The sequence below is a fragment of the Acanthamoeba castellanii genome, assembly GCF_000313135.1.
Source record: "Acanthamoeba castellanii str. Neff unplaced genomic scaffold scf7180000084777, whole genome shotgun sequence".
NCBI classification, from domain to species: Eukaryota; Discosea; order Longamoebia; family Acanthamoebidae; genus Acanthamoeba; species Acanthamoeba castellanii.
The window spans coordinates 426557-452931 of NW_004457712.1; the positions used below are offsets into that span (position 1 = coordinate 426557).

The window sequence follows — 26375 nt, forward strand, 5'->3', positions numbered from 1 at the left end:
TCTTACCCAATCATTTTATACTCTTCATCTGTCTCACAGTCTCACGTTCTCCTTGCTTCTCAAGCTGCGGGAACATCGCCTGTGCGTGCTTGAATGCCTCTACTTGCCCAGACAATTCGTACGTTTACATCTGTTCGTGTGTGTAGTCTTGGCTCATTCAACGTTCAATGTGTCAGGTGCTTCTTGAACGAATGCCGTTCCTTGTGAGCCTGGACCTGGACATACTCCGAAAGACTGTTTCGTGGGAGGCGTCGCTCAAATTCGACCATGCCAAGCGACGCTTGACCGAGGGCAAGGCGTACAAAGCACAGAAGGTAGGCCACTCGCTGCTTGCGCTCATGCTGTTAGGTTTTTGTTAATACTGACCCCCACGCGCTGCTTCAGTTGATTTGGCTGTCGATCCGTTACCTCATCTTCGCCATCCAGTTGATCGACAAGGTGAGATGATCTCTTTAGTGGAGCCCTGTTGTGCTCAGCACTAACCCAAATGGCATTGGCGCAGGGCCACATTCATGACTTCCAAGCGGCCAATGAGCTCTGGGCGAGTACGCACCTTTGCAAGCTTGCAGCACCCTTGGTGAACCACTCACTCACTCTTGTTTCTGTCCTACCGCAGAGATCTGTCAAGAAGAGGTCAAGGATTGGGACTACGTAGAGGAGAACTTCCGGCCCATCTTCAAGGCCTACGACAGTCAGTTCAAGCTCATGCGGTACCACCACTCTTCATTCGCTCGCGGCCAATGCTGCATGAACTGATTGCTGTGGTGATGCAGGAACTTCAACGACTTCTACAGCAAGGACGACCTTCAGTCCAGCACGTGGCTGGCACTTCACATGCACCCATCCACGAACACTACCAAGGCCGAGGTACTGTCTCACAATTGCAGCGGGGCCATTGATGCGTGACTGACACAACTGTTATGGCTCAGGTCCAAGCGTCTGATGACCCCGCGAAGCTTCACACGCTGGCGATCGTCAACTATCTCCGAAAGCATGGTCTGAAAAAGCTGGAATCCGAATACACGATCGTATCTTGCCGGTTGGTTGATCCTCACTACTGTGGCATAGCTGCCCTCTGACAATACATTGATCTCTCTCTTCTGCAGACATCGCAAGTACCCAAACCTTGTGCAGCTCTCGTCGACCGCGTTTACGACCCTGGTACGACATGGAATCATCTTTGGCTCTGTTGGGTGTATCTCACAATGTCATGGACACTAGGACGGCGATGTGGGAAGATCAGCCAAGGCACTGATCGTGGACGAGAATTCGAATTGGGAGGTGGTGGCCTACTTCTACCCCCAAGCGGTGCACGCCATTGATGGCTCATACCAGGCGCTGAAGTGGGGTGAAGTCAAGGTCTACGAGAAACTGGGTACGGCGAGAGCCTTGGCCGCAGTGGAAGCTTCTACCTTGCACGGCTGATGGGTGGTCCGGCAATTTATGTGACCTTGCAGATGGCGCGCTCGCCGTGCTGTACCACTACAAGGACGAGTGGCACGTTGCGACTGCACGTATGTAGCCCACCCCTTTCCACTGGTGATTCAGAGCTCACTACTGACCGAGCCCCGTTATGGTGCTAGGTGTTCCCGATGCTGACGAGGCGGTCTGCTGGAAGAGCCTCTCTGGCGAGGCATGTACCAAGGCCCGCATGGCAAGGGGTTGATAGGACTTACATAACCCATGGGTCTCCCTCCCCTTTTTTCCACCGCAGGTCCCTCCAAAGCAGACCTTCAACAAGAAGTTCTGGGACACGTGGACTGCACTGGGCTACAGGCAACCGAAGGACATCACCAAGTAATTCCAGCATCCCAGTTTGTGTGGTCACAATTGTGAAATGAGTCTAAAATGTGCGATGTCTGTGGCAGATGCTACATGTTTGAGCTTGTGGCTGACGACTTCCGTCGCATTGTGCGATACGAAGCGCCACGCATCGTCTTGCATGGTGTGCGAGATATCACCACCCTCCTCGAGGAAGACCCTGGGGTGTACGCTGTACGTAGGCTTGCTGTTGATGTGTGTGAGGGCTATGGCTCATCCATGACTCGCAAACAGAGCCAGAATGGTTGGGAGTGCGCGCGAGAGTTTCCGCATCTGACAACTCATGAGGAGATACTCAGCGCTACCAAGGGCCTCAACCCGTGGCAACAGGTACGCAAATCATTTGTTGCTGTTTACTTCCAATTCGCTGTGTGCTTACCCAAATCCAGGCCGGCTTTGTCGTGCGTGATGCATTGGGCAATCGGATCAAGTACCTCTCGCCCCAGTACATGGCCTTCTTCTTCGCCATGGGCTGGCAAAACAAAGGTGCGTCCGGATCCCAACTCTCTCTCTCTCTCTCTCTTTTGCCACACGACACACATGACACACCTCCACCGCACACGGCACGACTCATAGAACCCCTCTCCAGGATTCGGTCCTCTCAATCTGGGCGGAGAGAACTTCGACTTTGACTGCCTGGTGGAGGTACACCGCTTCGGGGCGGAGCACACCTTCCTCCACTTCTTCCCCAAATGGGCCGAGCTGATGGCGCAGGCTGCCGGGGAGTATGCCGAGCTGGTGGCCCGCTTCGACGCCTACTATGCCCAAGTTCGCGAGGTGACCGAGCAGCGGGAGCTCGCCCAGCGAGTGAAGGCGCTCGCGCTGCCCAACAAAGCGTGGCCGGCTCTCATCTTCGAGATGAAGAAGGAGGACGTCCGTACGGCGCGCACCTTCTTCGCCTTCATTCCCCGTTCGCGCTTCCTCAAGGTGTGGAAGAGCCACCGCGACCTCTTCCGCAAACCCCGCACGTGATGGGGCAGAGAAAGAAAAAAGAAACATGAATTTCTTTTCGCTTTGATCCTTTTCTTTGTTTTTCTCTCCTTTTCTTTTGGTGCCGCAGCTTCTGTTGCGTGACAGGACTTCAGGCTGGGCGTAGGAGGTTCCGTTTCTTCTGTCAATGTCGTGCTTGTCCGAAGAGGATGCGAGAGAGCGTGTTTGATACTATCCTCCTGGTGGCGACCCTGGTGCTGTTGCTCGGCTGCCACGGCTGGGTAGCACGAGCGCAAGGCAGCGATTGCATCCACGATCCGAGCAATGTGACATGCACCAACTTCACCATGCCCTCAGCCCTCGTGCAGCAAGGGATAAGCGGCAACTGCCAAATGATGCCCAACATGGTCGGTTGCACCGTCGAGCGCATTTGCACATCTCCAGATTCATCGCGAGGTGTCACAAGAAGCCCCTACTGCGCTGAATTCTCTGTCCTCAAGGGTACATCACATCTCCGCTCACTTGATTTATTCTGTGGTTTGATCGGTGCCTTCAACAGCCACACGCTCATCGTCGGACAATTTTCGTGGTGTTGTTCCCTTTGGTGTTGTAGATCTGTGCGTCGACATGCCTGGTATGTCCCCATGCAAGAACTACACGAGCATGTGCTCCAACGTGTCGGTTGTTGCGGAGTGTAGCATGAAGGTACATGCAGTCTTCACTCCGGCCTGTTGGCGTTGCCTTCTGACTCTTCTTGTGTTCGGCTTGTGAATGCAGTCACTGCCTTTGCCCAAGACGATGGCACTCTCCAACACTGTAGAGAAGATGTGCGACGCGATGTACATGGAGCCGTGCAGCAAGTGCAAGAAGCAGGTATGGATCTTCCTTGCCACCTTCACGAAGATCGCCACAATGCTAACCGTTTGTGTAACGTGCAGGGCAAAATGCTTCAATGCGATCTGCTGCAAGTGTACAGCGACCTCTGCTTGGTATTGCTGCGCACCATCATAGCTTGACAACGTTGCATGGGCTCACACTGTTCTTCCCTTTCTTCAGTCCATGTGGATGGATGGATGCGAAGAGTGGCAGAACCTGTGCAAAGTGATTCCCGATTGGCCGCTCTGTGCCTCCGGCCCCGGTGAGGAGGTACGCATAGACCCGAAGTACACATTGCACCACTTGCGCCTAGTAGGCTAAACCAGTCTGTTTCTGTTCTCCTAGATGCCCATGATGAGGATGTACTTCCACAACAGTCTGCTAGACTATGTGCTATTCAAGGTGCCCTGGCCCTTGGCGCCTTTGTCCTTTGTTGCTCCTCTTTTGCTAACGCTTGTCACTTTGTTTTTGTGTCATGGTGATGTCGCAGGAGTGGGTGCCGCGAAACTGGTGGCAGTACACATTGACCATCATCGCCATCATCCTCCTGGGCATATTCTACGAGCTGCTCAAGGTGGGCCGATCGATCTGGGAGGGCTACATGAGCAAGCGCAGGGAGGCCGAGGTTTTGGGGTTCGCTATTCAAAGGCAAGCCCAGTTCCCTTCCTCATCAGGAAGGGATCCCTTGTTTCGAGCCGCCCGCACTTACGGATCGTTCGTGGGCAGGGAGGACCACCACGGCATTCACAGCGGGTTGGACGATGCGGACTTGGGCCACGACCACAAGCACCACCATCATCAGTCGCGATCCAGCTCTGGTAACCACTTCTCTTGACCCCTCGTGATGCGACAGAATTGCTCAATCGGACGTGTGTGCGACACTGCAGTGTGGGAGAGTATCAAGGGCTGGGACTGGAAGGTGGAGATCCCACGGGCCACGATGGCCTTTGTGGAGACGCTGATCGGACTGGTCCTCATGTTGGTCGCGATGACCTTCAACGTAGGCCTCTTCCTCGCCGTGTGCGCCGGTGCCTTCCTTGGTTCCCTCTTCTTTGGTCGATTCGCCAACTTCGCTCACATGAAACAAGGATGCCACTAAATACAGCACTCTTTCGAGCCTCCCTTCTGCGTGTGGTCGTCTCGTGTCGTCTCGTGCGCCGTGTGTCGGTATGAACAACAAAGTGTCTATTTACTACGGCGATGAAAGTAAGAGAGAAAGAGAGTGAGTGAGAGCGTTCGACGAATCTCGTCTTCTGGCTCTACTCGGAGACGCTGGGGTCGGCCCGCCTCCAGCTGAGGTTGGCCTCGAGATTGGAGTGCTGGAACTCGTCGCCCTCCAACAGGTCAGAGTCGTTGTCCATCACGAGGGGCGGGCGGCCCTTGGACTCGTGCTCGAGTACGTCGCCCTTGCGCTGCATCTTGGCCGGGTCGGGGTGGTTCTCGCCGGGCTTCTCGCTGTGGTGGGTGCCGCGGGCCTGCTGACGCTCGAGTACCTCGCCGTAGCCGCCGTCGCCGAGCCTGGCCTCACTGGGGGCGTTGGACACTGCCCTCAGGCTGCCGCTGAGCGAGACCATGGCGGGCCTCCACTGCTGGCTTCCTCGGCTGACGATGGCGCGGTACATGTTGTTTGTTGTGGGGGAGGAGGGTGTGGGTTTGGGTCGTGTTGGGTTGTGAAGTGATTTTACACTGCTCTCATTCCGCCCTACTTATGCGCTGGGAAAGGTCCTTTACCTGGTCAAGGCGAGGTGGTGGATTCTGGGGAAAGAAGGAGAAAGCTGGCTGGAACACACTCGAAACTGCACCATCCACTAAAGATCGCCGTGGCGATTCGGAGCTTGTTCACATGCTCCCAAGGTGATCCTCTGGGTCCCAACTTTAACTTGGTTGGTTGCACAACATCTTGTCCTGCTGCTAGTGAGAAATTGCGATGAAACGCCAGCACTCGGAGTTACAACAAGCGCTCCACACATTGCGATTGGTTGGCGCTAGAAATGTGCGCCTTCCACTTGCTTGTCTGGCCTCACCTCTCTCTCGGCACCCACACGCTTGATAGCTTCCTCGGACGGCGCAGCGTGCTTCTTCCACACGATCGTGTGCCTACCACGCTCCTCTTCGCCCACCGAGTAAGATACCAGCCCTCTCTCATCTGCGCTTTCGTGTCTGGTGGCCGTCGCTCGTGAGCCCAAGAGATGCAGCATTTCGCGAGTGTTGGAAGGCAGGCGTACACCAGGTAGCGACAGACTTTGTCCATGGGCGGGAAACCGATCGAGGTCAGCTTGGGGTCACGCACAAAGGAGTCCAACTCTCGGTCGGCCTTCTCCTTCATGGTCACTAGCTTCTCCGCACTCTCGACAACTTCATGTTGGGCTGAGGCAGGGTATTGGAAAGGGTGGAGGGCAGAAGGAGAAAGCGAAAACGAAAGCGAAGCACGCGCACCTTCTTGGTACAGCGACTCTCTGTCAATCGCTTTGTGCGCACCTCCTCCTTGGTTGAGCATGTGCGTGATCATGTCCAAGTGCACCGTGCCTGGCGCTTCATTGCTCGACGAAACCGACGCCATACTTGTGTCTTCTTCCTCTTGCTCCGTAGCCGGGTCTAGTAATTCGCCCTACACTGTTCCTGAAACGTATCTTCTCTGCGGGTGCCGTGGTTCGACCACCACCCACCGACAACTCACGGGGACGAGTGAATTTTCACAGGCGAGGAGGAAAGGACTGTATTGACATGTTTGAGGGAGAAGGGGACGACGAGAAGAACTGGAAACTGCGCTCACGAGACACAGGCGCGCTTCTGGTTGAAGAGGGAGACTCGCTGATTGGCCCACACGAACTGCTTGCGTCCCACGAACTCGGGGTAGACTGGAGGCACGAAGACGGCCTCCACGATGAAGGGGGCTTGGCCGGCGTCCGTCAGCCACAGGCACACGTCGTCCCTGGTCCGCTTCATGACGAAGGCCAGGGTCTGGGGTTCGAGGTCCGGCGACATGGTACCCTGCGGCGGTTGCCTTCGCTGGCACAAGGAGTCAAGCAGCCATCGGCCGCTGGTCTGGTCGAACGTGCCGCGCACGAAGATGTCGACGGTCGTGTTCGCTTGGCTTGAGGTGCTCAAGTTCTGGGCTCCGACCACTTGCCCGATGATCAACTCCGTGGGGGGGTCGGCCGTTTTGGTGATTACCTCCGAATGCAGCCCGGCCTCGCTCCAGCCCTGGTAGCCGACCTTCGTTCTGGCCGCGCCATCGACCCAGAACTCACAATTGTTGGCTGCGAAGGACCTCCGGCACCCCAGCTCAGCCTCCACGGTTCGGAGTGTTGCCGGAGAGATGGCGCCGACTGCGGTGGTAGCCAAGAGCAGCGCGAAGCAAGCGAGAAGGCTGGTATAATACTTCATGACGGGTTGAGCGAGTGGCGGCTGTGAGAGGAAGTAAGAATAGACCGGTGTGAGGCCTCAGGAACAAGAGGGCCTCTAGTCTCGCCGCCACACGGAGCCCAAGAGACTTGCACAAAGCACGTCAGCCGCTCCGCCTGAAGACCCAGCGCTTCTGTTGGCTAGCACATGCTCGATCCCTTGGCTCCGTGAGTTTACTGCACTCGAGCCTACAGAGCGCCGCTTCACTTGAGCAGCATCCACGAACTCTCTTGGGACCTTGTTTTGGGCCTTGTGATCTGATGTCGACATTCGGAATGTTTTGAAATTTTCCAAACAAATGTGGTATTCGAATAATGCAGGTTGGAGAAATGAAAAAAGAAACAAGGGGGTAACCACCAGCATCTGTCGCGGATAGGTACCTAGGGAGGTTAGCTTGATGGAAGAGGAAGGAGGGGACCGCCGACAAGATGAAAGAACGGCGATGTTGGCGCCCGCAACGGCCCCTTCCCTTTCAACGTTGGGTGGACTGCGAGATGGATCAGAAATTGATGAATGGGGACATACCCACAGCCTCGACATATTGCCTGAAGAGCTGGTGGCCTACGTTCTCCACTTCCTTGGACCTGAGGAGTTGCTCTCAAGCGCGGCCGTTTGTCGCCAGTGGCGCCGCCTGGCTGACTCCTCGCCGAAATGGCGAGATTTGGCCCTCTCTCGATGGCCTCCCTCCACCTGCGATCCTCGAAACTACGCAGGCAGCTGGAAATCCCTCTACCTCGATCGCAACAGGTACTCCTCCTGAATAAATCAATGCGAGGGACCGTTTATAGGGACTTTCGCGTGCCTAGGTGCCTGGACTTGCAGTTGACGATGTTGTTTGTTTGTGTCGGCTGCAGGTGTGGGCGCATGGGAGCGTTCAAGTGGGAGATTGGCGGCTTTCGTCGCAAGAGAGCGCGAGAGAAGATAACCTCATCGTGCTTTCACGTCGGCGGCTGTACGTGGCGCCTTGAATGCTATCCAGGCGGTGCGACTGCTCTCTCTCTCTCTCTCTTCCTCTCCTGCATGCGTACTGGCCATCAGTCGTGTGTGGAAGGCGTCGCTCGCAACACTCACACGATCCTGCACTGTTCAGGTCTCATACGCGATCAAGTCACCGATGGTGGCACGCTCTCGCTCTTTCTTCGCCACATCGATCCGGCTAAGGAGGCTGCGGTCATGGCCATAGCCGCCGAGCAGGTCGCACAGAGTGGAGGTACTTGGCTTCTCTGATTACTGGACCACTACGCTTCTGGGTTGCTCACCTACTGTGCTGCAGCGCAAGGCGATGAAGAAACAGGCCAGTCTGAGCCGGCAAACACCACCGTTCAGGACGCCTTTCCGTACCTTGATGAAGACGAAGGCGACGTCGAGTTTGAGAACGACGTTGACGATACCCATGACGGCTCCGCAAGAACTACGCGTTCTCGTAGCATCAACAAGGTCGACGGCAACTGGGCTCGGATAGTGGCCTTCAATATCTTCATTGTAAACAGCATGAACAAGCGGCTCACCATCGGCAAGCGATCGATCAACGAGTTCCGCAAGAACGAAGAGTGGGGGTATGTCATCCACAGACGAGTAGTGATTGTCAACGACTTGTACTCATACACCCTGTTTCTCTTGCTGTGTGGTGCCAGCTGGGGCGACTTTGTGGCCATGTCAAAGTTGGAGGAAGCAGGTTTTGTGATGAGCGACAAACAAGAGGAATCGGAGGACCCGATAGCGGACGGAGAAGAGAGGGCTGCGCGGGAGAGAGAACGCGAAAAGGTGGCGGCTCTGGAGGAAATCAAAGAGTCCCCGCCCGACGAGTATGGCACGCTCACGATCGAGACCTTTGTCGTCGTTTCTGATCCGTCCGAAGGTATCTTCCACTCTCTAACTTTTCTAATGTTGTGTTTTTGGATCTCACACGCGCTCACTAACGTGCTGTGGCTTCCAGGCAAGGTGACCGTCGAGGAGCTGCTGCGAACATTCATATCGGGCGTGTTCTCGAGCAATCCCACGCTTCAGGTATGGCCAAGCTACTGTGGCGGTATAAGACCAGGCAATTCTGACCCCAGTGTGCTGTGATTACTTTCTTCGTCAGGGCGTGTGCCTGGGGAAGATGGACGAACTCTTGCAGATGCATTCGTCGCCCACCTCCATCCTCGGGCCGATGAGCGACGAGAGTCACACCTATCAACGTATGTCTGCTCATTCGTCTTGACCTCAAGTTATTGAGCCCGACCTGCTAAGCTCCTCCTCGGCAACAGACGAAGCAGATGGCAAAAAGACGATGCTGGACCCGTGTCCCAATGCAAAGCTTCGGGCAATCATCAGGAAGCGAGGTTGTATCGGCAAGATACTCGCCCTCTTGCATGATTCTACACTGGACATCGAGCTCCGGGTGTCGGCTGCCGGTATCTTACAGGTACGCCTCCTGCTCAGCCGCATACCGACGGGGGCGCACAGACGGTCACAGGCCCTTTCTTGAGTACTAGTACATCGCTAACGGTTGGTGGTTCGGTTCACAGACGCTGGCGTTCAATGACTACAATGACGACAAGGCCATCATCGATGCCGGTGGGGTACCCATCTTGCTTGCCGCCCTTGCGCCCGAGGCCCACGGAGAGAACAAGCGAACACGAGTGGACCTGCAGGTGCGTTACTTGGCATTGCCCGGGTGCTGTTTCGATTACTCAGCGTGGAGCTCGATTGCGTGCCATCAGGTGTGCGCTGCGGGCACTCTGCTGAATCTTCAGCTATGTAAAGAATCTTCGCACATTGTACTCAAGGAAGGAGGTACGCACGTACTATCCAATAATGGAGTCTGCGCAAGGGCCTCATCTGTGCTCTTGATTGATTGATTGATTGATTCACCCCAGGAGTGGCCATTTGCATCGAACTACTGAGGGCACAGACCGACATCGACCTCCTCCAGGAGGTGGCAGGCGTCATCGCCAATGCGGCTGTATGCGAGGAAGACGGAGCCGTCATTGTTAGCCGGCTCGGTGGGATAGCCCCGCTGATGAAGCATCTTCAGCCCTCTGGTTCGGCTCAGCGCACCCTATCGGCTTTTCCTTCCGAGTGGACACTAACTTCAATTCACGCGCCGGCCTGCACAGAAGACCTCAACGATTCGATGGGAGAGGACCCGGCGGTAGGTCGCTACACTAACATTTATCCCCGACCAAGCGATGCTCAATCCATGGATCCCACCGTGCTGCAGCTCAACAGGTAATCATGACCCACGCAGACCGGCACCAGAAGCTCGAACCCAACACTGACGGCCGTTGTGAACAGTGCGATTGCGTTGCAGTTTGCGATCCGTAATTCGCCGTCCGAATTTGGGGCAAAAGATATGAGCGCCTACGTGCCGACGCTCAAGAAGATGTGGAAGCACGCCTCCATTGTACAGAAGTGCTGCGCTGGTACGACCATACTTCTTTCTCTCCTTTCTTTTTTGATGTCTATTGGCCAACGATGCATTCATTTCGCTGCAGGAATTATCTTGGTCGAACTGTCCTTCTTCGTGTCTCCTGGCACCAAGTTCGTGACGAAGCGGGACATCGCGTGGCTGCTCAGCTTGGTCAACTCGGACGACATCGACGAGGGTGTGCTGCTCGGCGTACTTAAGCTCATAGGTGGCCTGTGCGAGACCAACTACGGCAAGGCCAGGTACTGCCCTTGGTGTCTGCCCTCATGGGGTTTGCATTGGCTGATCGGAAGCGTGTGCGATCGAGCAGGAAATGGATTCGCGCCTTGGACGGCGTCACTGCGCTGCTCAAGCTGATTTGTGCGACCGATTCGCAGAACGCACAGTGGTTTGCTGCTCACACACTCAATGGTAAGTACCACCACGTCCTCTCGCGCCACACCTTGTGCTATCTAATGTGGATCGGGTTTCGCATTGTCCGCCACAGGTTTATCGCTATTTGACTATGCCGGAGCCAAACGCATCGCGGAATGCACGTCGGTAGAATTGCCTGAACCAGCCGCGGAGCTGTTGGTCGAGCCGGGAAGGGATCTGAAGGACAGGAAGTCCCTACCCTCGCTTGAGATCCTCCTCCGCCTCCTCAAATCCAACAACGGAGGTAAGTCAGCCCCTGTCCACCGCAAGCACGATTCCTGCTGACTCGTTGGCTGTTCCTTCTTTGGCACGCAGGTCCGCGTGTGGCTGCTTGCGACGCGCTAAGCAATCTTGTGCTTAACTATCCCAGTTGCCGTGATACGCTGCGTAGTCTTGGTATGTGAGCACTTCACCGCCTTGTGTTACGTGTACAAAGGTGGTGCTTGCTCTGACCCAGTGCATGCAGGTCTGATCGGGCTAGTGCGCGATATCATGGAGAGCTCGACGCATGCCACGTTGCAGTTCATTGCTGCGTCGACCTTGGCCTGCCTCATCGGATCCCGCTCCTCCTTCGTGCCTTCGCTGAGCAACCTCGCATCGCCCTCCTTCACCTTCCCCTCGCCCTCCTACCCCGGCTCCGGTTCCTTCACCCTGCCTTCGTTTTCGTTCTTCCTCTCTCCGTCTTCGTCATCGTCGTCTGTGAGGGACAGCGCTTCTTCGGTCTCGCCTCCTCCCTCCTCGCCCGATTCGGAATCCCTTTCGGCGCCGACCTCGCCCACGTCACGTACACGCCACCGGCGTTTTGAGGAGGAGAGCTCTCCGTCGACCGAAGAGAAGCAGCGAACGTCTACGCGCGACCGCAAGCTGGCTTCGTTCTTCTCGTCGCCTTCGTTCTTCCCCGTCGCTCGCTCCCGCTCGTCCGTTTCCATATTGGACAACAAGGACTTCATTCCTCACCTGGAGGAGCGCAGCGGCCGGGCAGCCCTAACGGCCTCGTCTCCCTGCAGCCGGCGGTTCGACGAGGAGGAGGACGGAGGCCAGGAGTACCACCGCAGTCACGATCATCACCACAACGATCAGCAGCATGGCAAGGACAAGGAGCTTCACGCGCTAGAGCAGCCGGGGCATCACCACCGCCATAATAACGGCAACAGCGAGGCCTCGACGGTGCATCGCAACACCATCGCGAACGGCGGAAGCGGCATCAAGGGCAAGGCGCCGGTTCCCGAGGAGGAGGCGACAACCGACAAGCCCCACGAGGCGAGCCGCCGGAAGTACCCTTTCCGGCGCGGCACGCTCTACGCACACGAGCTGGAGCTGATGAAGGGCAAGAAGGGGCTCCGCGGCATGCTCCACGAGCTGGTTCACACCAAGAATCGAGAGGTGCGTGGCCTCAGACCACACACACACACACACAAGGCTCACGCAACACGACACGACACGACACTACACGCACACAACACAGGTGCAGTTCCAGGCGATCAAGGGTATCGGCACGCTCGGGAGCATGGACCAGGAGTGCCTGGAGGTGATTCTCGCCGAGGACGAGGGCCGAGCCATCGCGCACCTGGGCAAGTTTCTGGAGTGCACCAACTTCATGCTGCTGCGCGTGGCCGCCTTCTCGCTCTACTGCCTGTGCTCGACCGCGAAGGCGCGCGAGGTGAGTCACCTCATCATCCGCCATCGCATCACCTCCAAGCTCAAGTCCGTCGCGGCCAATACCCGCGATGTCGCCGCCAAGGCTCTGGCCAAGAAGACCCTCAAGCTCGTCAAGAAGTACAAGTGACGGCCTTGCCGTGTATATTTATTTATTTTAGTGAAGAATAATTCCTGGCTCAGCCAGTCGAGAACTGAATCTAGATCCAACATGTGCCGACGATGCCTCGTTCATGTATGCATCTCGTTTGATTGCATGTAGGCCTTGCGTGGACTGCCGCATGATCTAATCTTTCCTTCGCTCTTGCGCACAGGTTTGCCCTCAACGGGTACCTGCCCCCCCCCAACTCTTTCTTCATCTTTTGTTCTCAACCCTCTCGCTTAGGACCGGACGTGCCTGTCCAGCGGTAGCTACCTCCTCAACTTCAAAGGGTGCGGCAGTCTGCTTTCTTCTCCATGTCGCGTACGTCAGTGTACACGCTGAGCGCTGTGGGCCGCAGGTGCGGCGAGTGTGGAAAGATGGAGTTCATCAAAATAGCGGAGCTGGAGAAGAACGAGACCGAGACGGACGAGACGGTCACCTACCAGCACCAGTGCAGCGAGTGCAGCCACAAGATCGCCGACCACGAGTACACCTTCACCATCGACGGCGAGTACCAGGAGTATGCCATGGTACGGCCGGTCACCAGCCTCATCTCTCGTTTTGAAGGCACCACCCTTCGCATACGCTCACGTTCTCCACATCCCATCGTGCTGCCCTAGAACTGTGTTCTGTGCGGGTACGGCGAGGACAGGGTGAGCATCATGCCCGACGTACGTCGACTCTGCTCGTGATCGTGGCCCCTCTCCCCAACCAACCCCACCCTAATCTCCGCTGGTCTGAGGCCTAATCTCTCGCCTCCTCGACAGGATCCAGAAAAGATTGCACAGTACGACATGTACTGAGCCGGGCCACCGCAGGAGAGTACACGAGTCAGAGAGTGCAGTGTAACCGTTGCCTTCTATCTCCAAGGAGAAGCTCGAGTTGGACCGAAAGCTTTGCCTTCCTGCACTTCCACCAAACAATAAAAACAAACAAATAACCAACACAGCTTGCGCCATGGAGGCCCCCGAGGGCACGGTTGAGGTGTTGTACCCCCGCAGTGAAGCCGAAGCGAAAGCGAAAGCGAAAGCCAAGGCTGACGCTGAAGCTGAAGCCGAGCAAGAGGAGAAATACCCTCCTAGGAGGAGGAGGAAGGCCGGCAGTACTGCTCCTGCTACCAACTGGCGGGGTGTGGTGGACTACCAGCGCAACCCAGCCCCCTCCCTCGAGGCAGGTGTGGAGCCCGTCCCTCCAGACGTGGCGGCCAAGGTCAAGGGGAACAACTTCTGGTTCAACGTCCGCGCGCTGGCCGGGTGCAAGAGCAGCGACCTGCGGCGGATCGCCAACGAGTACGCTGTCGGCTCCCCTGAACAACAAGCGGCGGACACAGACAATCCCTGTCGAGGCAACGCACTGAGCATTGTCCTGTTGGGCTGCGAGAGCTACGACCGGTTGGTCATACTCAACGGCATCATAGCCGCTGCCCTCGACCGTCAGCGGGGTACTCCCCCATTCTATGCTTGTGCCACCATCATCTCACCGCGCCTGTCAACCAACACCATGCAGGGGACATTCCCGACTTGCAGCCACACCGGTTCTCGGCGCACACGAAGGGCTACACCCTCAGGCTGGAGAACGCCAAGCTACGATTCACCGACGTGCGGTGGCTCACCCTCGACGAGAGCCTAACGAACGAGATGGTGAGGTTGGCCCAGCGCGGAGCGACCAACGAGGAGCCGGCTGTGCCCTTGGTCAGTCCCGCGCGGGCGGTCCTGAATGACATGCGGGTCGATGTGGCGCTGATCGTCCTGCGCAACACCACCAGTGAAGAGGGGCTACGGCACTACATCGACATGGCCCAGTCGCTCGATGATGTGCCATACGTGTTCGTGGTGGCTCAAGCATTCCCCCTGCGAGAGTTTGACGAGCGTGGTTGGAGACGGAAGCTCGACAACACCTCGGCGCCCATCGTTCCCCTCCAGTTCTACGACAATCCGACGGCCGGCGAGTTGATGAACAGTCGCTACCTCCACCTTCTCCTCCTCACCATCTCCCAGGCCGAGATCCGAGGTTGCTAGCTCATCTCCTCTCTCGCATTGCGATGTGAGCTGCTCACCGGCGTCCGTGCGTCTGCAGCCCACTTGAAAGGCAAGGAATCGCAGGGTCTCCAAGCTGTGGAGGCTGCAGCCAGAGAAGCAGTGCCGGATGCGTCAGAGCCGACTGTTGTCACCCCACGCGGCTCGAGCCCGGGCATAACGGCGCTCCTTTCCTTCCTCTTGGGCGTGCTGAGCACCCTCTTCGTTGTCTTGCTCGTCCGCATCCTCTCATGAAGAAGAAGCACCAGCTCCCAGGTCCCTTATGACAAGAAAGCACAAAACAAAAAGAACGGAAGAAGGGTTCATTTGGCTTAGTTGTAGCGGATGCCAGAGAGCGGCTGGGTCTCCTCCACCTCGACGTCGCCGCCCGCAGGGGGGTCGCACATGCCACCCTGGGCGCAGATGGCCTGGGCCGACATCCCGCTCAGAAGGTCCTTGATAACGATAGGCAGATAGGTCTGGAAGGCATAGTCGCAGTCTCTCTTGATTTCGGGCGTGGCGGCGGCGCACAGGGTCTCGGCAATGCCAATGATTTGCGTTTGGTTGTAGTTGAGCTGCACAAAGCCGTCGACGAACTTGACCCCGAACTCGCAGAAAGAGCACACGATGGGGTTGACGGCCGATGCCGAGGAGGAGAAGGCCAGCACGACGGCCACGCTAATCAGGAGCCACGAGAGGATCTTCATCTTGTTGTTTGTTGTTAACACTTGTCAAACAAAAACAAACCAAAACAAGCATTTCAGTTCTAGACCCCTCTTTGGCGACCTTTTATGGTAGTGAGCGCATGGGGCAGACCTATTGCCACCAGAAACTGATGGAGAAGCTTCGCGACAATGACCGGACATAGTGCCAGTGGCCTGCACACAAGCTCGGTGTGGTTAGTTAGCACACTGGCTCCATCAACGTGCGCACACGGCCACCAACAGACAGTACCCTTGGGAATGTACAGCATTTGGCCGGCACCGAGCACGCACTCGAGGTAGGGCGCGTCGGCAAAGCGTGGGTAGTAGTCCAGGTTGGGATTCTCTGCATCGACCTGCTCATGCGAGAGACGACACGATCAGCGGCGCGCGTCGGGAATGGTAGAAAGTTGACGACGATGGTGGGTATTGCGTTCAACCTGAGACGAGTTCTTTCTGGTGAAGTCGGCAAAGGGGTAGAGGCACGCTTGATGGCGCGGGTGGTAGATGCGAATGTACTTGCTACCCACCACTTGCGCCAGACAGTTGTGGTACGGGTCCTTGTGCAACGGGCTCACCGTTCCCTGCAACCACCAACACAGGCCATGGGTGTGAGCTCAACACAATGTTTGCCTTCGTCAAGTGTCACTCGAATCCTACCTGAGGTCCGAGCCAAGCGTGAGTGCCGTAGTAGTCGCCTCTGTATGGGGAGGGCATGAAGTTGAGTGATCAGTGGATGATGATGATGATGGTGGTGGTGGTGGTGATGAGCAGGAGCACCGGCCCAGACGACAGAAGGCGGGAATCTCAAAGTCCTGTTGAAGAGAGGGGATGGCATCGAACAGTCGGAACTGGGCCAAGTAGCCCACGGCCGCGCCCTGACTGCGCCCGCCGGTCGATGCTGTGTCTGTGCCTCGCTCAGCCTTCTCTGTCCCCCACACGCACAAGAAGTTAAGACTTAAGCATCGGCTGTTGGGTGGGTTGCATGCGCAGTATCGGTACCGAGGTTGTCGAGGTACGAGGTGAAGGAGACGTGACGATGCTCCATTTCGGGATCCAAATAGGTTGATCCCTGCTCAATGGGCACCACCACCTCGTCCGAGGGTTCAGCGGCATCTGTTGTGGCTCTCCGTCGCAAGTGGTCGAGATCGGCCCATAATCGCAGGGCGGGCCAGTGATCGATTGCCTGCGTGAGCACGACTGGCTGTTCTGCCTTCATGTAATCCATCTCAAATCGTTCCAGCTCTACATTTTCTACCCTCGGAACTTGTGCAGATTGCCCATTTTCTGCTTGGGCAAGTGAGGAGAAGGGTCGTGCCGTATGGGCAGCCACAAGCGAGGACCGCCCCACGCAACTCGCAAGCCTCCTCGCCACTTTACTCATCTATCTCTAGAGTTCGAAATTTGAACAAAGGGCGCCCGTTTGGATTTGAAACACAAAAGAACACAACTACTCGGAGGGCAGAGTGGCGATGAAGCTCTGCAGCACCTGGAGGGAAGGGGATGAAGGGAACTTGTCGAAGAAGCTCACACCTGCCTCTCCGCACGTCGTCAAGTTTGGATCGAGCGGTACTCGGCCGATGAACGGAACCTGCCGGTGGCTCGTTAGCGCAGTGCGCAGGCCACACAGATACTAAAGATCAAGGCGACAAGCGCGTACCCCCATGTCTTTGGCCATGGCCTCGCCGCCACCGGTGGAGAAGATGTTTGTCACCTCCTAAAGCACGATAGAAGGTTAGAAGTGAGGTCGGGAAGGCGAGAGAGGCAACCCATAAGAATGATGAGAAAGTAGAACCTGGCAGCACGGACAGACGAAGCCGCTCATGTTCTCCACAACGCCCAGCACAGGCAGTCCGATCTTCTTGCAGAAGCTGATTTCCTTTCGCACGTCCGACAACGACACGCCCTGGTGAAGAGAGTGCGTAAGGAAGTGAGTTTGCAGAACTGCATCTGGCTACGAGCTCTAGTCGTACCTGCGGTGTGGTTACAATCACCGCGCCGTCCGGATTGAACGAGCCCAGGTACTGTGTCACTGAGATGTGCTCGTCGGATGTGCCTGCGAGAAGACGAACGTGGATGTAAGTACAACGCGGGTGCGCCAGATAGATGATTGTGGGGGCGTACCTGGCGGCGTGTCGATCACCAGATAGTCGAGATCGCCCCAGCACACGTCCTCCAGGAACTGCTTGATGACAGCTGCACCACACCAAGCGTGAGCATTGGCTTGGCTGTGGCGGCGGCAGCAGCCAGCCTTAAGGGAACTGAACAAAGAGTACCGTTCTTCTTGGGACCTCGCCACACCACAGGCACGTCTGGACTGTCCAGCAGAAAGCCGATGGACATCACGCTGAGGCGCTGCTCCTTGTCTGCAAACACAGGAACCCACCTACTCATTCCGCGTGTGCCGCAAGCATCAGTATCCCGGCCAACACTGTCCCGTGGCCCAGACACTTGGTTAGTGCAGGCGCGTACCCTTCCGACGCCTGGTGCACGGACTTGTCCTTGAGAGCGAGCAATGTGGGCACGCTGGGGCCACACAGGTCGATGTCCAACAGGCCCACCTGCCACCCGCCGACGCAGCAGCTGTTCGTGAGCTAAAGTGTGCACTGAGTAAGTCATGTGGCCAGGTAGCGAACTCACCTTCTTCCCGGCCTTGACAAGAGCGAGGGCCAACTGCGTCGAGACCGTGCTCTTGCCCACGCCACCCTTCCCGGAGAGTACCAAAATCTTATGCTTGATGCGCCCCATTCGCTCCACCATCTCTGCAGAGATGGAAAGTGCGTCAGAACTTAGTTGTACATCTCCTCGGCAAAGTAGGGAGGAGTACTCGCGGAGGGCTCCTGCATGGCTTGGCCGAGTGTTGTGGAATAGCTCGATCTGGAGTGACGGCTGTGCAGGAAACTTTTCGCTCGGCGAGAAACGCAAAGAGAAACGCCGACTGCAAATCGCCGCAGATTGAAGTGGAGGAAAGAGATGAGCAAGGGACAACAAAAGAGTTTTGTGGTGGCCGGCGATGCCTACGCCAAGATTGTTATGCACATTAACAAATACCCGTATCTTGCGGTAAATGGAGTGCTGCTGGGGTCAAAATCTAATGGCGACGCCGCGATTCGAATCGTGGATTACATTCCCTTCTTTCATGGAGCCACTCTAGCCCCCATGCTTGAGGCTGCCATGATGCTCGTACGTGCCATTCTGCCACTCCTACTGCACCCCATTGATAGTCTGTGGTTGCTCAATCCGATTTCATCCACAGGTTGAAGAGCGCGCCACCGAGCAGCAGCTGAGCATCGGTAACCACCACCTTTCCCTTTCCTCCTCTTGCCTGTTTGATCTGTGCGCTCTGCGGTGGCTCTCCTGCTCACGCCTGAGTCACCAGTGGGGTACTTCCATGCCAATGAGCTCGCTGACGACACCGAGCTGAGCCCGCTGGCAATCAGCATCGGCTCCAAGATCAGCAAGCAGTTCGCGGGCGCTTGCGTCCTTTTGGTGAGCCCTCAGCCATCGCCCAACCGGTGCTCATGTTGTCATCATGAAGTCTGATCGTCCCTTTCCAAAACAATAGTACGACGGAACCCTGGCAAAGGAGAGCAAGCACACACTGGCTGTCAGGGTAAGCACAACGATGATCATGCCCCGGAAGCGCACGCTGCACGCTGCAGTTGGCACATTGCCTCTTGCACGCCGCTCATAATCGCGCGGTGTTATGATGCTGTACAGGGGTACCTCCGAGAGGGCGAGGGGTGGCACGACAAGAGCAAGAACTTCAGCCTCGATGAGGCATACGACACGGCCCAGCTTGCGTCCCTGGCCAAGGATTGTCAGCGGTGCGCACTTCTTCTTTCCTCTCAAAAGTGGTGCTGGCCTCACTGTGAAAGCTTTTGCTTCTTCCTTTGGCGTGCCACCCCACAGGCTTCAAGATTTTGATAACCACCTGGAGGATGCTTCGAACGACTTCTTCAACCTCCGACTCTTTGAGCAGCCGGAGCCCAAGAAAAGGAAGTGAGCGAATGCGACGTGGTGCTCGTGCAGGCAGGCAACAACAACGAAAAATGAAAACCGGTGTTCACGCCAGCTCTTCTTCTGGTGTGCTGTATGTGGACGAGTCCAGCGCGCTGCGTTCCTTTCGTCCTCCGGTCCCTTGAGCGAGCTCCTCTCGCATACTCGCTCGGCCTTCATTTCCGTAGTCCTCGTACGCTTCCCACACCAGCCCTCTACCCTCGCTGTGGCTCTCGTCTCCTGTTAGTGGCGATGATGCTGCCGCTGTGGTGGAGAGAGGCGCCGATTTCCAGGGGAGCTTGAGGTTGTGCGCGGCCGGCCCGGCGTACATCGATGCCACTTCCAAGCATGCCACCATGAAGAGCGGACGCGCCAAGTCCCCTGCGGTTGCCGATAATGACGATAAGCGCGCAGCTGACACAGCCGAGAAAGGAGCCGGCACGCACCCGCCACAGCGAACGGGTCCACGTAGTGCGTGTGCGCGTTCTCCGCTCCTACCATCCGCGTCACTCGGAAGATCGACTGTGCCTTACCCACCAGCCCCACTCCAAAGCCCAGGATGTAGCCCAGCCCTGGAGGGGTGGTCGCCCCCGTGTCAGCGCCCTCACGTCAGAGGCTTGCAAAAAGAAACTGTCTCCGCACCGGTGTGGAGGGCGAGGGTGCGTATGGCATGTTCGGTGGTGGGGTACTCCTTCTTTTTATGCTCTGTTGTGGTTGTAAGTGGCGCGGCAGGGTCCTCCTGCCGAGGTGCAGCCGCTTGCTTTTGACGGTAGGAGATCTCCTCATCTGTGCCCTCGTCCTCTGCACTTGCATCGAACCGGCCATCGTTGCCGTACTTCTCTGCGCCTTCCTCCTGGGCTTCGAGGTCGATGCTTTCGTCCTCCCGCCGCCACTGCGGCACTGCATCTGTGGTCTTGTGCATGCGTCCTATTATTCCTATTTTTTCCCTCAGGCTTTTCTTGAACACGGGAGAGGGAAATAGAAATGGCAGAGAAAAGGAGCAAGACCGATTTGTCAAATACATCGAGAGCGCAGGAAGGATGCCGAAGTACTACTGCGACTATTGCGACGTGTTCCTCACGCACGACTCGCCATCAGTGCGAAAGTCGCATAACGATGGATGGAAGCACAAGGCCGCCGTGCGTGCCTACTACGCGCAATTCGAGCAGGATCTTACGCAGAGCCTCATCCAGCAGAAGATCAAGGAATACCAAGAGGGCAAAAGTACACTCCCCCCCGCCCGCCCTCAGCGTTCGCCTATGCTAATTCGATCCTTGTTTTTTCAGCTGGATTTGGCCCTGGCCACATGCCCTCGGGTCCGCTTGTGATCAATCCGCACGCTCCCCCTCCCGGCATGGGCGGTCCCGGCATGATGCGACCCCCTATGATGGGCGGTCCTGGCATGCTTCCCCCTCCCGGCATGATGCCGCCCGGTATGCCTCCGCACGGCTTCCCCGGCTTTCCTGGTCACTTCCCCGGTGCTCCCGGCGGCCCGCCTCCCGGCATGGGCGCTCCTGGTGGCGAGGGAGCCGACAGCGGCCACAAGCGATCGCACGACGAGAGCCAGGCGACGGACCACCAGCGCATGGGCTTCCCACCCGGACCGCACCACGGAGGACCTCCGGGCGGCTTCCCGGGGCACATGGGCGGTATGCCGCCCGGCGGGTTCCCTGGCGGCCCGCCTCCTGGCTACCCCCCCGTACGGTGGTGGCCCTGGACCCGCGGGTGGGCAGCAGCACGACGACCCGACCAAGCGCAGGCGGCTAGACGACGACGAGGACGATGGCTATGAGCAGTAGAATGTACACGATGATCAACAAGGGCAGGCACGACAAGAGGAGCAGCGCTACGAGCACCAACCAACCAGCAGAGCTCAAAGAAGCTCTGCACCATATCCTGTTTTACCTTCCCCTCCCTCTTCCTCTTTCTTCTCCTCTCTCTCTCTGTGTTATGGCGTTGGTGTGGTGCACTCGCTCCCTTTGCCCAGGCAGGACGTTGGTTGGTGGGCGTGTGCTGATTTGTACAGCCCAGCTCCCAATAAACGTACCTTGCTCCTCCTTCTTGGTGCCTCTCTTTGCATCCTTTGTGATCAACAGTGGGCACGGAAGAGTGAGCGGTGAACGCGGTACCACGGCCGAAGGTTTCAGCACTGCCCCAGCCAACGAACAGGTCCTCGCTTCTGTCTGTGTGCAACTGGCGCACAGGGTTGGTCGGCAAGAAAACGCGTGGCGTGTTTCGTGGGTTGCATTGCGAAACAGCTGATCCATCTTTTCGTTTTTGATGGCCTGAGGAGGAAACGATTGAAGGCCGACGACGATTGAATGGGAAAGGGAGGGCAGATTGGCGTCAAGTGAATACCGACGTTAGAAAATGACAACGATTCAACGCATCATGAGCGAATTCATGCCGACTGGTGCCGACGATCACTCGCGCCTGGTGGCCCTCATGACGGGAATCTTGGTCCTCACGGCAGGCATGGGGGGAGCCTTAATCTTCATTGGCATGATTTGCATCAAGAAAAAGGTGAAGAAGTATGCTCGGCGTCGCCTGCTTCGACGCGACAGCGCTAGCCGCCTGTCCTTCTCCACCCCCTCTCCATCGATCGAAGAATTGGGCGATGAGATGTGGACCCCTCTTCCCGAGGACGCGCTCAAGCGGCGTCGTGTCGATGTCATTCTTCAGCCCGTGCACACCGAGCACGACGAAACCACGTCGAACGGCACGAATGGCTTCGTGCCAACCCCTGAAGACGAAGATGGCGATGTAGGCGAAGAGCTGCACGCCGAAGACGACGCGAATGCGACGCTGGATGAGGAAGAGCACGAAGGAGGAGGCGACGAGGACGAGGACAGGTCGGCCTACCGTCTGTGCTACAACGACCTCGACATGTATCGGTCGGACGAGGACCAGACCGCCGACGAGGGCTCAGGCTACCTGGACGAAGAGGAGGGCTACATGCACGAGCTCGAGCAGTGGAGCGAGGACTTCCTCCTCTCCGAGATGGGCGGCTCCTCTTCCACCTCCGACCTGCACCGCCTCACGCAGCCCCTTCCCCCTGGTGCGCGCCTTGTCTTTTTATTTGTTTATTTGTTTATTCATTTTGTTTTATTAATAATCGCTTGGTCACATGGTGAGCAGGTGCGCCGACGAACGACACATTGGAGGAGGGAGGAGCTCCACGCGTGGAGACTCAGTATCGGTTCGGCGAGCCAGCGGGAGGACCCTCGCAGGAGGACGAGGGCATGGTGTTGACAGACTGGTATGATCAGATATCCTAGCTTTTGCGGCCTGATGTTTTTGCCTTGTGTTGACTGTCCCCGTCGGTGTCATGCGTTTTGCTTTCCTTCATCATATGATGAAGGAACGAGCGTTTCAGACGACGGTGGAGAAGCTGCGCGGGTTCGACCTGCACACGCCGCTGGACGAGCGGTACAACACCAACAGGGCGCTCATCCATTTGGCGCAGGACTTCATTTACTCCTCCTGCAGTTATGGGCGAATCATCATCTCTGAGGGTAGGTTCCCTTGCCGTCACTGCTTATGATCAGCAGCTAATCATAGGCGGCGTTTTCCTTCACTCTCATCTTAGCATTCGTGCCTGATCACATGAAGACCATCAAACCGACAGCCATGGGCGGCATTGTGGGCGGTGACAAGTACATTGTCAACAACATCTTGTTCAAGTTCGCTGTCGGTACGTACATAAAGGCGCACTTGTGGACAAGTGGGGTTGACTCACTTGCACTGTGTTGCCCAATAGATTCGCACGGGCTCTACGGGTCGGACTACGCTGCATCGAAAGTAGCAGGACACGAGCTGAAGGGACTGCTCGCCTACTTCAACCTGGGCATCCGCGACCTTTGTCTGCCACTCATGGTGCGCGACTCCAGCAAACTAATGCCACACCATCGACACGTCTGACGACGCTCGTTATGGCGACAGGCGCTTATCGACTACCGAGGGTTCCGTTTGCTGGCCATGTCCATCCTGCCGATCAAAAAGTCGACCATCGTGTACGGTTCCAATGACTACGGCCATACCATGCACGCTGAGAACAAGAAGCTGGGCGCCAAGATGCGCATCGCTGCGAGAAAGCTCAACATCAAGCCCCATCGCTGCGGCGTCTCCAAGGCCCACAGTCAAGTTCTCCCCTCGCCTGCCGACCTCGAGGGCCACGTGGGTGGCGACAACCGCACGTATTTACTGGTTCGTTGGCTGGTGGTGCTTTCTTCGGTGTACTTTCTTCGGTCAAGGCTCAGACTTTGTGTCCCCGCAGGACTTTTCTCGCGTGATGCCGCCCGAGTTCCCCAAGCCTGGGTACCTTTTGCCCTTGGACTTCTTCGTGCTTTGCCGCTAACCTGAAGGTGGTGGGGCGGGCTATGAACAGTATCAAAATGGCACACCTCTTCCGGTTGCTGCGCCCGGAGTATGTGCGAACGTTCCCCAAGCCACTGTGCAGTGACGCATTCAGGTACGTTTACGCGGGTCTTCAATTGCCGCGCTCGTCTTGGACATGGTTAACCTTGATCGCCCTGTAATTCAGTGGGTTCATCCGCATGCACAATCCGGAACAGCACAACGCCGAGTTGGAAGAGGCAACCAGGAATCTGATCACCAACGTTGTGCCAAATTTTGCACCCGAGTTGGCCAAGCTAATCGCTGAGGTGAGCCACTGCATACCACGTTCACCGTCCTTGATGTTGGATAGCCAGATCTAACTTCAATGGTTATCGATTGCCTTAGGCAAAGAGAAAGGGCGACTTGGAGAATTTTAGGCTCACTGAGGCTGTACATAGTCGAGGCATCAACATTCGACACCTCGGCATTCTCAGGTACACCGCCGTGCGCTCCATCGTGGCTTCACGCTTCTGCCTCCGCCTCCGTTTCTTCTCTTGCGCTAATAAGCTGATCTCGTTGGTGTAGGAGCCATATGGTGGACCAAGACGGCCGCACGCTGCTGTTTGTAGAGATGTGCGCTCGCGTTGTAAAGAACAACCTCCGGCTTCGCCTGAGGGAGAGAATGAGGTACATACGATGCCCGCTCCTCCCTTGTCGCTCTGCGTTGGTGCAGGCGTGGGCACCTGGCCTCACCCAGTCTTGCGTTTTTGTGCCACAAAAACACTCAGGAAACTGAAGCTGCCGTTGGAGGAGCCCTACCATCGGTTGGTGATCGATTACATGAATCTCGTTATCGGCCACAACGATCAATCCGAGGAGTACTGGGCCAAGAATCTGAAGACCTCCCTCGTAAGGTACGATGCGACACCACACCATACCTGCTGCGTCTCTAGCGAGCTAACGTACGTTCTCTCGCCGACACAGAAAATTCGAGGGAGCGCTCAATGCGGAAGAGGCGGAGGACGATTACGCGCTCAAGTGCGTGCTCGACTACTTCTCCGACAACTCGATGGATGGGAAGCTGTTGCTGTTCAACAGAATCCAGAAGATCTGCGGACTCAAGTTCACCCATCGAGTCAACGAAGAGTTCTCCAAGCACAAGAACTGCTGGGTCGCCCGAGGAGAGCAGCCCTTGGTATTCACTGCACACCCATCTCACACAAGCCACACGTATTGGCGCCGAGCTAACTCTCAATCTAATCGCCAGGACGATACGGATTTGGAGGAGATCGGGCTACGCGTGAAGCACATGAACATCATCTCCTACGCCCAGGGCCACTGTCTGCACCTTAAAGGTAACATGGCGTGGAACAACAATCCTATCAACGCCCAGCGGTTCTTCAACATGGCCATGGAGAAATACGAAGGTCAGAAATCCTACACGCGCGCGCTCCCCCCGCATCCCCTCCTTTCTTTCGCCGAGCGCGTATGCTTATGGCAACGGTCTGTTTTCCCTTCTATTCGCACAACAACAGAGGCGCTAAGCAGCGCGCCTTGGTCGAGCGACATATTGGTCAACTGCGCCGAGATTGCCACCAAGTTCTTGGAGGGCGAAGAGAAGAACTTGGCCAACTTGAATTTTTCCATCAACCACCCCAAGGGTACAGCTCGCCCGTTTGCACCCGCCCGCTTGCCACGACTAATCTGGTGTTGGATGTTCGTCGTCCTGCAGCGCAAGAGGCAAACAACTATTTTTTGCGGGCGATACAGAGCAACACCCACGACAGCTACGCCATCTTCCAGTACGCCCAGTTCCTGGATCGCTGCGGCCTCATCAAGAAGGCCGAAGAGTTTTATCTCCGATCGCTCGAGGTGCGTACACACTGCATTCGATGCTCCCCCCCTCCAATTGACCGGTAAGTCGCTAATAGCACGACTTGCTTCCATGCGCGCAGATCAATCCCAACAACGCGGCGTGCTTGCAGGAGTACGGTAACTTCCTGGCCCTTCGTAAGAAGGACGAGAGCGGAGCCGAAAAGTTCTTCCTTCGCTCTTCGCAGTGTACACAGCAGCGCATTGCACCGAGCCTCTCAAGGTGCGCCGTCCTGCGACACGCGCGCACACGCACGACATTCTTTGCTGACGTGGGTTGAACGGCAGATATGGCTCGAGGAGAGACTTCCAAGACCTGAGCCAGCTGTCGGTGTCGGACTTCAGACAGCGAGCCCGAAACGAAATCAACCTTTCCTCTTCGCCCACGCTCAAGCTCACGTCGGACGAGATCAAGAAGGACCAGCGTTCGCCCACGCCCGACGGCACCCGGCGGCACCAACGCACGCGTTCGCTGGTCAGTCGAACGCTGATCGGCGCCAGCGAGGGACCCGACGAGATGGAGAACATGATGGACGGCAACCACAGCCCGCAGCAGAGCGCCAGCAGCGTGAGCACCCGGGTCACCCTGCATCAGCAAGTCGTCTCCGCCGCCGCAGCCGCCGTGGTGGCCACCACCACGCCCACCGCCAAGGTGCGCACTGCCGAGACAGCCAAGGCCAAGGAGGAGCTCCTCCACGCGTGATCGGTTTCGCGTTACGGCCTCACGGTGCCCCAAGGCGCGAGAGGAGACCCGAATGGATGTACCGAAGCCGTTAGGTTCACGAAAAAGCGCA

At 56.9% G+C, this 26375-nt stretch overlaps 16 protein-coding genes across 16 annotated transcripts in view; 11 read left to right on the forward strand and 5 right to left on the reverse strand.

The window, feature by feature from the left end:
- Positions 1-447, forward strand: part of ACA1_289380 (uncharacterized protein) — a gene marked incomplete at both ends in the record, with an annotated part of 2793 nt that extends 2346 nt beyond the window's left edge. The window contains 3 exons of the mRNA XM_004367903.1: positions 65-81; positions 177-314; positions 385-447. Of these exons, the coding sequence (XP_004367960.1) occupies positions 65-81; positions 177-314; positions 385-447 (218 nt within the window). The remainder of the gene's footprint in view (positions 1-64; positions 82-176; positions 315-384) is intronic.
- Positions 448-487: 40 nt separating this feature from the next.
- ACA1_289590 (uncharacterized protein) lies at positions 488-1801 on the forward strand (the record flags this gene model as incomplete). Its single annotated transcript, XM_004367904.1, has 9 exons — positions 488-545; positions 617-710; positions 774-867; positions 930-1039; positions 1107-1161; positions 1222-1375; positions 1458-1514; positions 1584-1606; positions 1715-1801. 9 exons carry the CDS (start codon positions 488-490, stop codon positions 1799-1801), a joined length of 732 nt encoding a protein of 243 aa, XP_004367961.1.
- Positions 1802-1848: 47 nt separating this feature from the next.
- Positions 1849-2793, forward strand: ACA1_289600 (uncharacterized protein; the record flags this gene model as incomplete). The annotated part of the gene is made up of 4 exons (XM_004367905.1): positions 1849-1995; positions 2056-2151; positions 2211-2307; positions 2411-2793. The coding sequence occupies 4 exons, from the start codon at positions 1849-1851 to the stop codon at positions 2791-2793; spliced, it is 723 nt and encodes a 240-aa protein (XP_004367962.1).
- Positions 2794-2960: 167 nt separating this feature from the next.
- ACA1_289610 (Protein P80, putative) lies at positions 2961-4726 on the forward strand (the record flags this gene model as incomplete). Its single annotated transcript, XM_004367906.1, has 8 exons — positions 2961-3252; positions 3365-3456; positions 3529-3624; positions 3690-3740; positions 3808-3897; positions 3973-4029; positions 4118-4445; positions 4515-4726. The coding sequence occupies 8 exons, from the start codon at positions 2961-2963 to the stop codon at positions 4724-4726; spliced, it is 1218 nt and encodes a 405-aa protein (XP_004367963.1).
- A 160-nt stretch (positions 4727-4886) lies between these two features.
- Positions 4887-5249, reverse strand: ACA1_289620 (uncharacterized protein; the record flags this gene model as incomplete). The annotated part of the gene is made up of 1 exon (XM_004367907.1): positions 4887-5249. One exon carries the CDS (start codon positions 5247-5249, stop codon positions 4887-4889), a length of 363 nt encoding a protein of 120 aa, XP_004367964.1.
- A 1147-nt stretch (positions 5250-6396) lies between these two features.
- ACA1_289630 (uncharacterized protein) lies at positions 6397-7014 on the reverse strand (the record flags this gene model as incomplete). The annotated part of the gene is made up of 1 exon (XM_004367908.1): positions 6397-7014. One exon carries the CDS (start codon positions 7012-7014, stop codon positions 6397-6399), a length of 618 nt encoding a protein of 205 aa, XP_004367965.1.
- A 786-nt stretch (positions 7015-7800) lies between these two features.
- ACA1_289640 (uncharacterized protein) lies at positions 7801-10249 on the forward strand (the record flags this gene model as incomplete). The annotated part of the gene is made up of 12 exons (XM_004367909.1): positions 7801-7838; positions 7887-7984; positions 8123-8242; positions 8306-8627; positions 8667-8890; positions 8969-9039; positions 9116-9212; positions 9282-9439; positions 9543-9668; positions 9738-9810; positions 9894-10058; positions 10134-10249. The coding sequence occupies 12 exons, from the start codon at positions 7801-7803 to the stop codon at positions 10247-10249; spliced, it is 1608 nt and encodes a 535-aa protein (XP_004367966.1).
- A 120-nt stretch (positions 10250-10369) lies between these two features.
- On the forward strand, positions 10370-12644 carry ACA1_289650 (uncharacterized protein; the record flags this gene model as incomplete). Its single annotated transcript, XM_004367910.1, has 6 exons — positions 10370-10439; positions 10512-10686; positions 10755-10855; positions 10932-11102; positions 11325-12241; positions 12324-12644. 6 exons carry the CDS (start codon positions 10370-10372, stop codon positions 12642-12644), a joined length of 1755 nt encoding a protein of 584 aa, XP_004367967.1.
- Positions 12645-12725: 81 nt separating this feature from the next.
- On the forward strand, positions 12726-13459 carry ACA1_289660 (churchill domain containing 1, putative; the record flags this gene model as incomplete). The annotated part of the gene is made up of 6 exons (XM_004367911.1): positions 12726-12749; positions 12829-12843; positions 12900-12946; positions 13015-13186; positions 13277-13327; positions 13424-13459. 6 exons carry the CDS (start codon positions 12726-12728, stop codon positions 13457-13459), a joined length of 345 nt encoding a protein of 114 aa, XP_004367968.1.
- Positions 13460-13613: 154 nt separating this feature from the next.
- ACA1_289670 (uncharacterized protein) lies at positions 13614-14926 on the forward strand (the record flags this gene model as incomplete). The annotated part of the gene is made up of 3 exons (XM_004367912.1): positions 13614-14097; positions 14163-14666; positions 14733-14926. 3 exons carry the CDS (start codon positions 13614-13616, stop codon positions 14924-14926), a joined length of 1182 nt encoding a protein of 393 aa, XP_004367969.1.
- A 561-nt stretch (positions 14927-15487) lies between these two features.
- On the reverse strand, positions 15488-16756 carry ACA1_289680 (uncharacterized protein; the record flags this gene model as incomplete). The annotated part of the gene is made up of 6 exons (XM_004367913.1): positions 15488-15549; positions 15626-15728; positions 15813-15956; positions 16033-16072; positions 16153-16300; positions 16375-16756. The coding sequence occupies 6 exons, from the start codon at positions 16754-16756 to the stop codon at positions 15488-15490; spliced, it is 879 nt and encodes a 292-aa protein (XP_004367970.1).
- A 66-nt stretch (positions 16757-16822) lies between these two features.
- On the reverse strand, positions 16823-18218 carry ACA1_289690 (uncharacterized protein; the record flags this gene model as incomplete). The annotated part of the gene is made up of 9 exons (XM_004367914.1): positions 16823-16861; positions 17033-17089; positions 17168-17278; positions 17346-17428; positions 17497-17568; positions 17649-17758; positions 17845-17933; positions 18013-18134; positions 18200-18218. 9 exons carry the CDS (start codon positions 18216-18218, stop codon positions 16823-16825), a joined length of 702 nt encoding a protein of 233 aa, XP_004367971.1.
- Positions 18219-18345: 127 nt separating this feature from the next.
- On the forward strand, positions 18346-19378 carry ACA1_289700 (uncharacterized protein; the record flags this gene model as incomplete). The annotated part of the gene is made up of 5 exons (XM_004367915.1): positions 18346-18555; positions 18629-18665; positions 18752-18861; positions 19093-19199; positions 19285-19378. 5 exons carry the CDS (start codon positions 18346-18348, stop codon positions 19376-19378), a joined length of 558 nt encoding a protein of 185 aa, XP_004367972.1.
- Positions 19379-19438: 60 nt separating this feature from the next.
- ACA1_289710 (uncharacterized protein) lies at positions 19439-20293 on the reverse strand (the record flags this gene model as incomplete). Its single annotated transcript, XM_004367916.1, has 3 exons — positions 19439-19752; positions 19818-19943; positions 20014-20293. 3 exons carry the CDS (start codon positions 20291-20293, stop codon positions 19439-19441), a joined length of 720 nt encoding a protein of 239 aa, XP_004367973.1.
- A 118-nt stretch (positions 20294-20411) lies between these two features.
- Positions 20412-21170, forward strand: ACA1_289720 (U1 zinc finger protein; the record flags this gene model as incomplete). Its single annotated transcript, XM_004367917.1, has 3 exons — positions 20412-20595; positions 20658-21070; positions 21105-21170. 3 exons carry the CDS (start codon positions 20412-20414, stop codon positions 21168-21170), a joined length of 663 nt encoding a protein of 220 aa, XP_004367974.1.
- A 592-nt stretch (positions 21171-21762) lies between these two features.
- ACA1_289730 (tetratricopeptide repeat domain containing protein) lies at positions 21763-26284 on the forward strand (the record flags this gene model as incomplete). The annotated part of the gene is made up of 18 exons (XM_004367918.1): positions 21763-22429; positions 22510-22616; positions 22733-22886; positions 22961-23065; positions 23132-23247; positions 23314-23577; positions 23648-23688; positions 23759-23842; positions 23915-24035; positions 24115-24203; positions 24295-24396; positions 24498-24623; positions 24694-24904; positions 24977-25136; positions 25245-25370; positions 25442-25581; positions 25665-25804; positions 25870-26284. The coding sequence occupies 18 exons, from the start codon at positions 21763-21765 to the stop codon at positions 26282-26284; spliced, it is 3168 nt and encodes a 1055-aa protein (XP_004367975.1).
- Between the last annotated feature and the right edge of the window lie 91 nt (positions 26285-26375).